The following is a 12,042-nucleotide window of genomic DNA, read 5'->3' as shown; positions in this document are numbered from 1 at the left end:
CTTGATCTCTTGCTTTCCCCCCGCCCCTCTTAATCTCAATTTTGTGGTTTCAATCTGTTTTTTTCTTTTTTTACATTATACATCTTATATTGATTTATAGAGATCTCCCTTTTTTGGAAACTAAATCCTCCTGTTGCCCAGAGGACATATTTTACCTGTTGGTGATGCCATTTTCCCAAAGTCTGCTCTCAGCTGTGCTGCTCAGCCACCATAGCATAAATCTGTGCAAAACTTTTCAACTAAATAGACATTTGTTACCCTGAAGTGAGATGCTGTATATCTTCTCTTTTTGTGTGTTTTTTTCTTCCTTTTGTTAAATCCTACATGATTCTAGATCGTAAACTGGCTCTGTCTCGGTTTATCTTTTAAGTTGATGATCAGCTTGGTAAACCCACTAGATGCAATAAATATTCTTGAGGTGTCCAACGCACTGCATCACAGGAGCCCTTCAGGAACTAAACCTAAAAACTTAGAAAAATGCAGACTTCGCGTATTTTAAGTGGGAAGAAATGTGGAAGGGCCCTGCATAAAATCAAACGTAAAAACAAGAATGGAAATTAACTTTATTTTCAGAATTACAGTTGTTCACTGAATCCTTCAAAACAGTAATAGGAGCAAATATATCTGTCGACAAAAAAACTAAAAGAAATCTAACACCATTTATGTTCTATTTTCACCCCATTCACTCTAACCTTCCAGTTAGTTTTTTCTGAAAGATAAAATTCTGGATGATCAACATAATATACAGCTATGATCTTAGCTACAAGGCAAAAAACAAAAAACGATTTACTTAGATTATTTAAAGTGATCTTGTGATTTTCCCCCTCTTACATCTTTGGCTGTTTGACCGAAGAGCAAAGAGCAGAATCACCAGCAGGAGAGCACCGACCCCACAGAGAACATACACCATCCCTCTGATCGCTAAGGAAGAGGGAAAACAAAAAATATTTATAAGCACAAAAAAATAATTAGCAAGTTTTCTGACAATTTGACCGAAGGTTTACCCTTGCTCAGTTTTTTAAACTGCACATCATCCTGTTCGGGGTCATTTTCGACCAATTGAAGGGGCCCCAATGAGACAAGCTGGCCTGGAATGGATGCAGATGTGGTCCGTCTTCTCCGTCTCTCAGGATTTGATGCTGAGGAGACAAAATGCAAATAAAACACACACAAAAAAAAAAAAAAAAATAAAAAAGGCCATACTTACAGGTCATAGAGCAAGGTTGGCTACAGTCCAAGTCTTCTGTGCAGATTTCCACCCAACAGTAGAAGTACATCTAAAATGAGAGATTACTTCCAGCTATCACTGTAGACATACACACTTCCAACTTCATTACCACTGCAATGTAAAACGTTAAATACAATTATTGCAGTAGCCTTATATCACTAAAACATTAATTTATTTAGTGGGGATTGAATTACATTAGGTCAGCAGTGATATTTCCAGTTTTGTCAAATTCCACAATTTTAATCATTTGGAATACAACACAGCTTGACATGCATGCCAACTTCTTGTAGCCACCAACATCTAGGCTGGATGGAGACCCATGTTTACATTACCACCAAACAAAGTTGACAGGATGGTAAAGATGGTAATGGAAAAAAATAAAATCCACAGAGCTTACCATTAAAGAACAGCATCCTAGACACCATGTTTCTAATCAGTATATGCTGGCTGCATGCTAAGCTCTTTGGGAGGCACACTATATACTGAAATGTACACTAGAAATGTGTTAAATTTTCAGAGATTAAAAAAAAGAAAAGTTCACGCGTGCGCTGCTTCATATTTCATGATTGTACAAGTTCTTTGTAACAATGGGAGCTATGTTTGCTGTTATAAGTGGGTAAAAAGTAGTTTTAATGTTTTTAAGTGAGAAAGTCCACTTGAAAACTTCATCTGTGCATTTTTCATATACGTAATCTAAACTGAAGGCAACAGAATAATAAAAGCAAACAAATTTTGCCAGCAGGTTTCGACATTTTACATTAATTTAGGCATCAAACTGTTTCAGAGGAGTGATCATATCGTTCCGATTCAGCAGCGCTGTGTCCGTCTCCCTGCCAGCTCCCAGGTCAGCTTCACTGATCGGTTGATGTGACGCTTTGAACAGCAAACGTGCATTTTTTCCCCACTCCAGCAGCTGCTGCTTTTGAAGCTTGTGATGCTAGTGAGACGTTGCTTCGGCTGCTCAGACAGCTGCTCCTGCTGCTTAAAACGCGCTGCTGGACCTTTTGCTGCACCTTCATGCTGGTCAACCAGTTACTTTGCATGTAAACTAGCTGCTTGTGTTCTGAACATAGCATAGTCATTAAATATGGTGCTGAATATGCGTTGCTGTTACTTCCAAAGACTCTGGGAATTTGTTTTAAACAAAACAATCTGATTTACTTGAGCAATGGGAGTAAGCACAACAGAGACTTAATTAGGAGTGGGTTGAATCAGAATTAAAAAAAAAAAAATTTTCACCAGAAAATCTCCCAACACCAGGATAAAACAACTGATGCAAATCATTCATCTACCCAATTAGCTGTAGGATCTAATTAAGGGGAATAATAGATTTTTTTGTAATCTAAAAGTTGAGTTTGATTCCAGTTTTCTCCTGTTTTATAATTATTTTCCCTAATGGGCAAGGCACTTAATTACAAGTTGCCTCTCGGCCTGCATATCAGCTCAGTGAGTGCAGCTTGTAGTTTGCAATTGTAGTAAATAAAGCATTTTGAAGGTCAGAGTGGCTAGAAAGGGGTCAAAATAATTCAATCTATAAACCATTTCACATTGCAGACATATTTAAAAAGGGTGTCAATATTTGTGTGCAGAACTTCATATAAATTTTGGTAAGGTTACCTTTTCCGCACTCCGTTTGCCAGTATTAGGATCCAAGAAGGCAAACGTCTTCACATCAAACCTCCTTACTAGGGAGTGAGTTTTGTTGTTTTGCAGTTGGTCCAAAGGGACAGAGCTTCTCCTCTTGTCTAGAGGGTTAGGACATCTGACCAGGAAAACTGTAATCATTCCATTTTCACATTCCAACATGGTCCTCAGGTTGGTCCATGGTAGAGTCACCACTCACCCGTCATGGAGGAGGGTCCACACCGAATGCTTAGAGACAGGGTAGGCGAAGCAGTCAAGTACCCGCAGCGAGAGTGTAGGATCAGAGAATGGAGGAACAATGGAAATCTCCACATTAACCTTTTCACCCAGAGGTAGTTTTAGGGGAAGCTGGTCCTCGGGAACAAAGGCAGTAAAAGTTGCATCTGGAGGGGAACCAGAGTAGGTCAGGACGAAGGGGGTGTTGAGCCATCAGAGCCAACAAAAGTAATTCCTGTACCTGTTGCTAATCTTATCTGCGCCCTGATTGTTCCTTTTGCAACAACAGCAGGCGGATTGGTCACTGCATACAGAGACCTCAACTCTTTTGCAAGCTTGAAATCTGATTCTTCATATACACACTCCACCTGAAGACTAAAACACTTAAAATATTACATAATTAACACCATCAGAAATAATTACATAAATGTGTTAAATCGTACCTGAAAGGTGAACGTCTCTTTCTTTTTGTCTTGAGCTCCACCACTTCAACCTCATAGGTCACCAGATCTCCAACTTTCTAGAATCATGGCAAATGATTCAGTCCTCAGAAAGAGTATACATGTGGGGATTTTATCCTTTTTTCCCTTAAAGCATTAATTTTCAATTCCTATCAGAAATATTCAAGTGCATGTAGATCTGGACTTTGACTGGGACATTCTGTCACATGCATGTTTGTTTTCCCATGTAATTCGTTCCATTGTAGATCTGCCTGTTCAGGGGGGTCGCTGTATTGTGTCCCACAGACACAATGTTGCCAACGTCATATAATACAAAAAAGGCACGGTTTGTCCAGAATTATGTGCATTGTTACTTTTCAGTCACATGAATGCCAAATGTATTTTCATCTCCCAAGGCAACTGATGGCAGTCAGTCTTTGCAAATAATTTGCAAAGATTTGTACAATGGAAAATCAACAACAGATAAAATACTTCAAGGATGTGCTTTTGTTAAACAACCTCAAAATATGAGGAGAGTACAGAGGTATCTTTGCAAAGCAATGTATTGCAGATTGGAAATAACTCTAGTCTAGGCAGAAATCCTTAAATGATTTAAGGTAGAGGTGTTATGACGTACCTTTATCTTTGCACCACAGTCTGTGACTCCCATCTTAAATAAAACAGTATCTGAAGTGGAGACTACAGGCAAACAGTGAGGCTGATCTTTGATTACCAAGCTGCTTGGATCTATTGGTGGGTCGGTGTCTGTGGCCTTGACTGTGAACACAAAGTGTCCATCCAGAGAGCAGGCTGAGCAAAATCACAACACAGGAGAATATGGTTGGTTTGATAAATGCCAGATTTGGAGGGGTGGGCCTTGTGTAAACATGTCATCTCTTAGCTCTATTACAGTAAAGATAAATGGTTTTCTTACCATTAAGCCTGTAGTAGCAAGCAGAAGCATCAGCATCATAGCAGCATCCCAGTTTAACACAAGCCATGCTGGTGATGCTTCGGTGGCCACAGTCTATGCGCAAGGATTTATCCGCGTCGCAATCACCAAAGGAAGCTCGAGCAGAATCAGGTTTTAATGATCTGACCCCAAAAGGCAATAGGTCCTGGAAATGTTGTCCTGAAGGCTCCGTCATTCAGTTTGCAAAGGAGAAATAAATATCCATGAAATACTGTTACAAGGCCAAAATCCTGGTAAAGCTTAGACCAGAGGTCACTCACGTGTTGGCTGATTCATCTGACTGCTTCTTTTTATTAGAGGGCAGCTGATATTTACTCTAATCCACTGGTTCCCTCCAGTCAGCTGGACCAGCAGAGGGACAACCACTTTATAGCCCTGCAGAAAGGGAAAGGCAGAGTAAGATGATTTATATTTCATAGTTTTTATTATCTTATTTTTTTACCTCTATCCTTGCATAGCAGCTGTCGTATCTAATGAAAACCGACAGGTTCTGGTTCTTCTCTTTCCTAACTCTGATTCCACAGGACCCATTTTGAAGTAAAGGGGCTGAAGCACCTGTCAAATCTAAACAACAAATCACACACAAAGAAAATCACGACTTTCTGATATTTTACCAATTATATGGAAACTTTCAAATAATACTGAAGACATGACTTCACCTCTTACATGCAGGTTATTTTTGACCAATGGACCGAAGACTGCTTTAATCCTACGGCTGGAGCAGGTGACTGTAGGTGAAGCCAGCTGCGGCCTTTGCTTCCTCTGAATGAGGGTAAGGCAGAAACAGCTCTGCGCCATTAAAATTAAAACTAAAGAAGCCAGTATAGTTCTCTCTGAGAAGTACATCATTTCTTTTTTTCCACTCCAAAGTAACCCAAAACTTTGTATGGCACTTAAGGTGAAGGCGGTCATGGGACACCTGCTAATTAGTGTTAATTAGTCTTAAGTGAACGCCCTCCTCAATTAGAGGAGCAAAGAGAATTGGACAAATGAGAAGAACAGAAAGGAACAGGAGAGAAAAGATAATTATTTCACGACTTAGAATAGGACACACAGGATTGAATAGGTCATTATTTTTAATATGGAAACATCAGACAGGGAAATGTGACTGTGAGCAAGATGAGACGGTGTTACATGTTATTTGAGTTGTAGGAAATATTTGATTCAGATAAATTAATTAAGTTAATTAGGAAACTTAGTAATATGAAAATGAAACATGACATTGTTGATTTACTGCAAAAGAAATCAGGAAGCAGAGGATATTAGGCTATATTTGAGTTTTTGAAACAGATTACCTAAATTGTATAACAGGATAAGTTTTTTGCCATGTGGTTCACAGTCCTTACCAGTTGGTGGCGGTAATGCTCACCTAACGTTTTTGCCAACCGCCATAAAAAAGCTCAAGAAGAAGAAATAAAGAAGAAATAAGATTAATGTTTCATTTTCAGAGGCATTTATCTGATACACTTCCACCCTTTCAACATAGCTAATAATTCTCAAATGTATCTTAATTAAAGAGGAGACATTATAAAAGACGGAAGTTTATGGTTAAAAGTTAGAAATATTCCTAAATATTTTTTCATCCGGCGCTGTAACTGGCGAACATTATACCACTGAGTTAAATACCCCTCTTTGGCTAATACATGTTTAAACTCTTCATTTCCAAAAGTTGACCGTGAAATAAAAAGTCTTGTTTATGAAAAATAAAAACTTCCAGAATCAGGTCACGAGTTCTAGGTGCTGTGGGGACGTAAGACTGCGTCATTCGTGGACCATCCCTCCGTGACGGTACCAGGTTTTAGGATAACCACAGGCAACAGGAGAAGTTCCACACAGCTCCTGAACATGGCTCTAAATCGGAATCATTCTCAAAACGGAGGAGTTTTGATAAACAACGGAGAAACGTACGTGTTTTCCAGCGTTTAGTTTGTGTTTATGTAATAAACTAGGCCGCTGTCGTCTCTACATTTAGCTTGTTTACGTTCCAGTGCGTAACGCTAGCTCACGGGCTAACATTAGCAAAGCTATCCTGATTGACCGTTGCTTTTATTATTATTATCATTTTTTATTCCTGTAACCCGCACTTTAATGACAGTTTATGGCACAAATAGAAATGTTGAATGCTTTTTACCCTTGTGGTGCTTTGAAATAGCTTCTGCTTTCGGCTAACTTTGTTTCGTTAATCGTCATAACAGGAAGTAATGGATTATTTACCCATGTTGACATTTTTGTTACAGCAAAAGCAACGCATTACGCATTACTTTTACATAAGCTAATGTTACAATATACCATTCTTGCCGAAAATTGGATTTTCTGTCATTGTCACCGCTTGGGCCTTGTTTTGGGTCTTTTTTAGTTCGAGTTAATCTCTAGAATTGACCACCATGGAAAAACCCAACTATTATTCAGGCATAATAGTCCAGAAATTGACCCCATTCACCACTATTAAAATGCTTATACTGAAACCAGATCTAATAAAGCACTGATGTAGAGCAAGATTAAGGCGAAACATTTACTTAGATGTACTATTTAACTAATTGAAAGTGTATTTTCCTGTGATTAAACTCTGATCTCTGATTGGTTGGTCTAATACTTAGAGGTGGATTTGTTTTTTCTCTTGATCATTAAATATTCCTAAAAGACTAAAAGCACCCCCTATATTTAATTTGAAACCAAACAGTATATAGCACTTTTCATAGTATTATTTTTCACCAGAAATTTTATAGCAAATCTCATAAAGTGGGTCATCTTGCAATGCATTACTTTTCCTGTTGCATTCAAAACCACTAGAGAGCTTCCTGCTTACTTAAAAAAAAAAAAAATTGTTGAACAATGGTCACCAATGAGGTGCCTGTGGGCACCAAGCGGCCCTCAAGGACCACATAGGGTCCCTTAGCATCCTCCAAAGCAAAACAACTCACCAGTTGGCTAAGTTTGGAAATAGATTTTATTCTATTTCCTTTTGTTTTCAATAATTTATCTAGCATGTATACAGATTTCAAAAAGATAATATTTAAAACAATAAAATAAAAACATATTTATTATGTAAGAAGTATAGATGAACGCTGACCTCTCTAGTTCATAGGTCAGTATTCTCAGGCTTAAAAAGGTTGGTGATGCCTGTTTTAGACCTTTTAGGTTTCAGTAAGTGGTTTACAAAACCATGCCATTAGAACAAGTTTATTTTCATCTAAGTAGAAGGTTCACAAAATAAACTTCTTACTTATTTTCTGCAATTGTTTATTTTTTAATACAGTTATAATTTTATTGTTTTTCTTTTCATGTTTTTTTCATGCATTGTTTCTTTTCTTTTTGGTTGTTGGGTTTTTGGAAACACTGTCAAGCCTTTAAGACCTGATTCTGTTTTTGAATTTTCTTTCCCAAAGCCTGGAGGAGATGGATGATCTTTTCTTGTATTTATTGGGGGGGGGGGGGGATACTTGGACATCTCTGAATGCTAGTTTAGTTCTTTTTTGTCTAATAATTAACACTATAAATGATCAAAAGATCAAATAGTTTCCTAAAGTTTCAATGATCCAATGTACTTGGATTATCTGACAAGTAAAGCCTTTGTTTTCTAACATAACATCAGTTTGGGTGTAATTTGATGGCTGTGGATTTTTCACAAATTAGTTTCTTAATGCAAATTATTTATTCTGTATTAGCCCATAAGATAAGAACGCGATTGTCTTCTGTTCTACAGTTGATAAAACAAAGATGACGCAAACTATAGATCTTAACTTGGTCTTCCTCAACACTAAGCATGTAAAACATTACTTCTGATTGGCTAATCTCAGGGCAATCTGTTTGTGATGTCATGCTAAAGATGCCAAAGATAACAGAGTTTGATGGAGTTAAACACTTGTTCTGCTGCTCAACTGTCTTTTTGCTAATGTTTGAATGCTTGCAAAACGTTGACGGATCAGTCTAATCAATGAAGTCAACAGCTGGAGTCATACTTCATTACATTATGCAGGTTTTTAAGGCTAAATTGGTTCTGTAGCTAACTCCATCTAAGCCTTTGTGTTTGACAATCCCTTCAGCTAGCAAGAGCGAAAAACAAGGATGCAAACCTTCTTGTTTTTCTTTTTTTGTTAATTTTTTCTTTATTTGTTTGCGTAGTGTCTTAAGGCAATGTAAGAATGTGGAGCTATCATTCAGTGATGTCGCTTGCAAGACTGATCTGCTGAAGGGGACCAAGAAAGGCACCATTTATCTAACACCATACAGGGTAACTCAGTTTGTACAATTAAGATATTTTAGATGCTGCTTTGGTCTTCTTGCATAACTTTTTCTTTTTGTTATTTTCCCTTCATTCACCTTTTCAGTTGGTGTTCGTGTCCAGTAACAACAAGGACTGCTTAGGCTCAGCCATGTTCCCCTATTATCTGATGAAGGGCTGCAGCATTGAGCAGCCAGTGTTTGGAGCCAACTACATTAAAGGCACCGTGACGGCTGAGGCAGGCGGTAGGTGTCCATATCATATGAGCGGATCTGTATGTGTTGAATTTAAGAGAAAATAAGGAATCTAATTCTCTAACTGGTTGTTTGTTTAGGTGGCTGGGAAGGTCAGGCTCATTTCAAGATGTCGTTTCCAAGCGGAGGAGCCATTGAGGTGGGACAGCATCTTTTCAAACTGGCGACAAATGGTTTGTATTCAAGTTTTCGGCTGTACTTTAAATTGTATTATATAAAAGCGAAGCAAGCATAATTACTTTTACCCTCAAACAAACACAAAATAAAGTTACTTTTAACTATTCTTTTGAAGTAACCAGGATAATCCTATTGGCCGCTATATGTGTGATAACAAACCCCCTTCCTCCTTTATGCTGCAGCATCTCGTGCTGCTCCGCCCCAGAACGGCGCTCCTGCTTATGGTTACCCTTCACCTGGAATGGTGAATGGGTATGGTCCACCTCCATTTGCTCCTAACGGCTATCCTTACCCACCCCCGCCCCAGCAGAATGGATTCTACCAAGGTCCTCCTCCTACTGCTCCTGGGAATATGGGCTACCCTTATCCAACTGCGGCAGCAGGTCCACATTTTGTCTTCTCTTAATCTTTTACTGTATTTTTCAGTTTTTCTGCTGTTTTTTTTTTTTTATCTGTAGCACATTTGCTGAAGGGTATTCATACGTTTAAACTTTTCAAATGTTTGAGAAAAACCTTCAAATATTTTACTATGATTATTGTGATAGACGAGTGAAAAGGACCACATAATAAAATTTAAATCAATAGTGTGTATATTGTGTACTTAAGTCTCAAAATTATATATTTTCTTCCTTTTTCTGTTCCAGGAATGTACCCGTCTGGATTAGACTACATGGCTCCACCCCCACCTTACCCTGGGCCACCCCAGAACTATGCTCCCTCTCCTCAGAACTGGAGCGCTCCCCCACCTCCTGCAGGTCTGTTGGTTTCTCTCTCTATCGTGTTCAGCCTGTGTCACTGCACCCGTCAGATCTCATCTGTCTGTTTTTAAGATGAATCATTTTTGAAACAGGACGGTTTAAAGAACTGGGCTGCTAATGTCTAATGCATTGAACATCCTAATTATAAAGGTTAAACAATCCTCACTGGCTCTAGATTCTACGCAAACACTCCCTCCCGTGCATATTGATCCAGTGTGACACGTCTCTATGTTCAGTCGGCCGTTAGCCTATGTTGCTCCTTGGGGAGTGCCGCTTGTTTCCGTCTGGGGGATTTCTTCAGCTGTCATTCAGGATTCATATGCACGCCTTGCTTACAGTCGTTTAAGCTGTGGCGTCTGCACCCTAAGTACGTTCTTCCCTCACGACCGTCTGCGTTAATCTTCTTGTCTTTGTCACATCTCGTTTTATGCACAGGTAACTCAAAGGCGGCTGAAGCAGCAGGCAATGCTTATTATAATCCCAGCAATCCCCACAGTGTCTACATGCCTGCGGTGAGCTTCCTTGCAGTATTCTTCGATAGCTATGTGGTTGTGTCAGCTATACTTTTAAAGAAAGGCACTCAGCTGTGTTTTATTCCCCCTGCAGGAGCGGCCTCCACCGTACGCACCTTATCCCAACTCCCCCGACAAGAAGAAAGACTGAGACTCCGACCATCACCTCTGTGGCATTCCTCTTGCTTCCTACCTGATCCAAATTAGATTCCGAAGCGATCAATGTTGATGGAAAACTGCTTGGTTGATTTACAAAGTGAAGGATATTGGCACAGAGCTCAAAGATGTCAGTAATTCTTTTAGCATACAATGAGTGATATTTTTGGAACATCAGTCAGTTAAAATGCAAAAGTGTCTTCAAACCTATGATAATAAATCTTACACTCTCAGCAAGGAAAACTACTATTTTCTGATTGTCTAACACCAAAGCAGTCCTGTTTTTGTAAAATCCGAAGCAGTATAAAAACATAAAAATTCCTGGGGAAAACATTCTCCATCTGAACACCATTTTCTCAGCATCTTAGTAAACACTGCGTGCGAATTATTATTTTTATGTTTGTTTTTGTGTGTATAAATATAAAGCAAATATCCGCAATTTTTCTTCAACTAGCAGGAGTGTTTCCTGGCGCTCATTAACTTTAGATTTTAAATAGCTTGATTAATTTGATGCTCTTTTTCCTATAACTAAATATTTCTCTAACATGGTTAAAGTTAAAAATAAGAAGTGCAATGTTTGGGGTTAAAGAGAAAAGTCAGATTTCATATGATATGATACGTTTATGTGCAATCTGTGATTTTCGATGCAAAGATGAGCTGTGACCAGAACTCCCCTCCTTCAGTAATTAACTAGTCTGAGCTGACAGAACCACAGTGAGTTATTCAGACTCATTACTGACGTTGATTTTTCTGAATGCGAAGCGTATGTTGCATATTGAGAGTGGAGGATGTTTCTCAATTAGCGTGCAGCAGTTGCAGTTTTATGGATTATTTGCACACAAACATCTTGAGTAGATACTTTACCTTATTTAATCAAATGTCTGTATTTTAATACCTTTTTTGGAGTTCTTCCTTTTTCTGCAGAATTTTGTTTCAGTTTAAAATCTAATAAAGAAGTCACTTATTAAAGCTGATGTTTTCATGTTTTGTTTAATTCATTGTTTGTATGTCAAAGTTCTCAATTTTTTCTTTTTTGTTTTAGCCCCCCTTGCTTAGAAGCAGCTTGCCACTGCTCAACACAAAACTTTGAACTTCTGAGACTTTATCTTTTTAAAATCCCAATTTATTTTGCTTAATTGTAGACAGAAATCAGAGACCCTAAACAAATATTCTACAGAACCATCTTTGGTTTTAACTAATACAGAGGAACTATTACACCAGTCGGCTGATATTTCGATACTAGCTTTTTGCCTTGTATGTGTATTGGCTGTTTGCATGGATGAATCATTGCTGCATTCAATAGCTCTGCCTTGAGATCATGATGGGTCAATGCATTGGTACACCCCTCACTTTTCTATACATTGTGTTGTTCAATATTTCTATTTTTATTTTGGGTTAAATTGAAAACATTTGATAGTTTTATCCTGTAAATGGAGGAGGAAAAAGTGATATTATCTCCAAG

At 38.4% G+C, this 12,042-nt stretch overlaps 2 protein-coding genes across 2 annotated transcripts; one reads left to right on the top strand and one right to left on the bottom strand.

Annotated features, from left to right (window-relative positions):
* Positions 1-787: 787 nt before the first annotated feature.
* LOC119775701 (zona pellucida sperm-binding protein 4-like) lies at positions 788-5,347 on the bottom strand. The gene is made up of 12 exons (XM_038273768.1): positions 5,161-5,347; positions 4,944-5,065; positions 4,758-4,876; positions 4,463-4,623; positions 4,166-4,338; positions 3,532-3,608; positions 3,330-3,463; positions 3,072-3,255; positions 2,846-2,990; positions 1,208-1,277; positions 1,005-1,139; positions 788-921 (listed from the first exon to the last, which is right to left on the bottom strand). The coding sequence occupies exons 1-12, from the start codon at positions 5,345-5,347 to the stop codon at positions 800-802; spliced, it is 1,629 nt and encodes a 542-aa protein (XP_038129696.1). The 3' UTR covers positions 788-799.
* Positions 5,348-6,246: 899 nt separating this feature from the next.
* Positions 6,247-11,549, top strand: wbp2nl (WBP2 N-terminal like). Its single transcript, XM_038273792.1, has 8 exons — positions 6,247-6,405; positions 8,624-8,732; positions 8,830-8,968; positions 9,058-9,150; positions 9,337-9,537; positions 9,799-9,909; positions 10,348-10,424; positions 10,519-11,549. The coding sequence occupies exons 1-8, from the start codon at positions 6,347-6,349 to the stop codon at positions 10,573-10,575; spliced, it is 846 nt and encodes a 281-aa protein (XP_038129720.1). The 5' UTR covers positions 6,247-6,346; the 3' UTR covers positions 10,576-11,549.
* The last annotated feature ends 493 nt before the right edge of the window (positions 11,550-12,042 follow it).

Source organism: Cyprinodon tularosa, unplaced genomic scaffold (genome assembly GCF_016077235.1).
Source record: "Cyprinodon tularosa strain WSP-4 unplaced genomic scaffold, ASM1607723v1 ctg89, whole genome shotgun sequence".
Classification (NCBI taxonomy): Eukaryota; Metazoa; Chordata; class Actinopteri; order Cyprinodontiformes; family Cyprinodontidae; genus Cyprinodon; species Cyprinodon tularosa.
The sequence above is the reverse complement of the archived record's forward strand: the minus strand, read 5'-3'. Positions and strand labels throughout refer to the sequence as shown.

Excerpts from the sequence above, each read along its gene's own strand:
- LOC119775701 (XM_038273768.1), bottom strand. The coding sequence starts at position 5,347 with ATGTACTTCTCAGAGAGAACTATACTGGCTTCTTTAGTTTTAATTTTA. Across the intron at positions 2,991-3,071 it reads TGGACCCTCCTCCATGACGG|ATGTCCTAACCCTCTAGACA; the intron begins GTGAGTGGTGAC and ends TTTCCTGGTCAG. Across the intron at positions 1,278-2,845 it reads GCAAACGGAGTGCGGAAAAG|ATGTACTTCTACTGTTGGGT; the intron begins GTAACCTTACCA and ends CTCTCATTTTAG.
- wbp2nl (XM_038273792.1), top strand. The coding sequence starts at position 6,347 with ATGGCTCTAAATCGGAATCATTCTCAAAACGGAGGAGTTTTGATAAAC. Across the intron at positions 6,406-8,623 it reads TTGATAAACAACGGAGAAAC|TGTCTTAAGGCAATGTAAGA; the intron begins GTACGTGTTTTC and ends TTGTTTGCGTAG. Across the intron at positions 10,425-10,518 it reads ACAGTGTCTACATGCCTGCG|GAGCGGCCTCCACCGTACGC; the intron begins GTGAGCTTCCTT and ends TTCCCCCTGCAG.